Genomic DNA, 2,211 nt, shown 5'->3' with positions numbered 1-2,211 from the left:
TATGCACCGTCCCCCCCCCCTTGAAACGCACGCCGCGCTCTGAGCTGCATCCAATCAGAGCTGCAGCAGTGAGCGCATCATCCTGTTCTTTATTGAATTCATTATTGAATAAAGGTACATTTTTTTTTTGTTCACATTTACCTGTTTATTAAAATTGCTGTCAATGTTCATTAAAATAAGCCCTCCCCTGAAAATAAGCCCTCTGGTGTTTTTCTGTCCAAAAAATTAATAAGACAGTGTCTCATTATTGGGGAAACACGGTAGTACCTTCCCCCCTCCCGCCTCCCCATCTGGATCTTTGTTATGTCGCTCGTTTGCTCTAGAAGAGGACAGCCTTCACAGAGGCTTGTAACTCTGTAACAATGCATTATACAATATTTGGAATGACTATTTAAAAAAAAAAAAGAATGTACAATCAGAGTCCCAAAGATGCATTGTAGAACTTTGGGGATGTTTGTCTCCAACATACTTAGACTGCTTATCACCTTCACCGTTCGTTTTTAAATCCTGAGTCAAGCGCCAAAAAATAAAATTAAATAAAAAATAAAGCCATGACAATCTCATCTTTGGGGAGGGGGGCAATTATCATATCTTCATGTCATACCTTTTGACCAAAAAAAATTTTTAAAAACCAGTCCATTTAGAAGCATTTGTGGTGGACAATGGAGGGCCCGGGTTCATCATACTCCTGCTTGCTGATCCACATCTGCTGGAAGGTGGAGAGAGACGCCAGGATGGAGCCTCCAATCCAGACAGAGTATTTGTGCTCAGGTGGGGCAATGATCTTGATTTTCATTGTGCTGGGAACTAGGGCTGTAATCTCCTTCTGAATACTGTCAGCAATGCCTGGGTACATGGTGGTACCACCTGACAACACGGTGTTGGCATACAAATCCTTACGGATGTCAATATCACACTTCATGTCTGAGTTGAAGGTAGTTTCATGGATTCCACAGGATTGCATACCTAAGAAAGATGGTTGGAAGAGAGCTTCTGGGCACCAGAACCTCTCATTGCCAATGGTGATAACCTGACCATCAGGGAGCTCATAGCACTTTTCCAGAGAGGAGCTAGATGCAGCGGTGGCCATCTCCTGCTCAAAGTCTAGGGAGACATAACACAGCTTCTCCTTGATATCATGCACGATTTCCCTCTCAGCTGTGGTGGTGAAACTGTACCCTCTCTTGGTCAGGATCTTCATGAGGTAGTCTGTCAGATCACAGCCAGCCAGATCCAGACAGAGGATGGCGTGGGGAAGGGCGTAACCTTCATAGATGGATACAGTGTGGGTCACACCATCACCGAAATCCATCACAATACCAGTGGTACGACCAGAGGCATACAGGGACAGCACAGCTTGGATGGCAATCTATATTGCTGGGGTGTTGAAAGTCTCAAACATAATCTAAGTCATCTTTTCTCTGTTGGCTTTGGAGTTCACGGGGGCTTCTGTGAGCAGGACAGGGTGCTCTTCAGGGGCCACACAGAGCTCATTGTAGAAAGTATGATGTCAGATCTTCTCCATGTCATCCCAGCTGGTGACAATACCATGTTCAATTGGGTACTTCAGGGTCAGAATACCGTTCTTTCTCTGGGCCTCAACCCCCACATAGCTGTCTTTCTGGCCCATGCCCACCATCACACCCTGATGTCTGGGGCGCCCAACAATGGAAGGGAAGACAGCCCGAGGGGCATTGTCTCCTGCAAAGCCAGCTTTGCACATTCCAGAGCCATTGTCAACAAAGACAGCAGCAATATTATCATCTAAGGCAAACTTTGAAGTGGCAAGTTTAAACCCTTAAGAGAAGAAGGGAGGTGGTGCCGCACCTGGAGGCAGGGGGGGAGGCAAGTGCATGCTGGGTGGAAGAGCTCACAGCTCGTATTATTATTTTCTACATTACAGTATTTAAGCGTTTTTATTTTTTATGTTCTTCTGGGAGACCGGTGACCCTTGTTTTTGTATCTTATCTTCAAAGTAAATGACTTTGATATGTATAGAGTTCATGTGTCCTTTTTACATTGTTTCATTTTACTTCTCTTCTGACATATTTCCCTCCATCCCACTATCTTTATATTCCAAATCTGTTCATCTCTTTTATATTTCTTTGGAGAAACTGTGGATTTGATTTTTTTCTCACCTACTAATTGAGTTATTTTTTCATTTCTGTCTTAATAGCTACCGCTTTTAACATATATTCATTCCTAATTTCT

The 2,211-nt window shown here is 43.8% G+C and overlaps 1 protein-coding gene across 1 annotated transcript; it reads right to left on the bottom strand.

Moving 5' to 3' along the window:
- Nucleotides 1-635: 635 nt before the first annotated feature.
- On the bottom strand, nucleotides 636-1,858 carry LOC138149595 (actin, cytoplasmic 2-like). Its single transcript, XM_069072765.1, has 2 exons — nucleotides 1,582-1,858; nucleotides 636-1,356 (listed from the first exon to the last, which is right to left on the bottom strand). The coding sequence occupies exons 1-2, from the start codon at nucleotides 1,721-1,723 to the stop codon at nucleotides 641-643; spliced, it is 858 nt and encodes a 285-aa protein (XP_068928866.1). The 5' UTR covers nucleotides 1,724-1,858; the 3' UTR covers nucleotides 636-640.
- Nucleotides 1,859-2,211: the final 353 nt, after the last annotated feature.

This window comes from Petaurus breviceps, unplaced genomic scaffold (assembly GCF_028583685.1).
Source record: "Petaurus breviceps papuanus isolate PSGF00001 unplaced genomic scaffold, PetGlider_PUasm1.0 90847, whole genome shotgun sequence".
NCBI classification, from domain to species: domain Eukaryota; kingdom Metazoa; phylum Chordata; class Mammalia; order Diprotodontia; family Petauridae; genus Petaurus; species Petaurus breviceps.
The sequence above is the reverse complement of the archived record's forward strand: the minus strand, read 5'-3'. Positions and strand labels throughout refer to the sequence as shown.

Coding starts and splice junctions, on each gene's coding strand:
- LOC138149595 (XM_069072765.1), bottom strand. CDS start 1,723: ATGTGCAAAGCTGGCTTTGCAGGAGACAATGCCCCTCGGGCTGTCTTC. Junction 1,357..1,581: donor TGAGGCCCAGAGAAAGAACG/GTATTCTGACCC, acceptor TTGCCATCCAAG/CTGTGCTGTCCCTGTATGCC.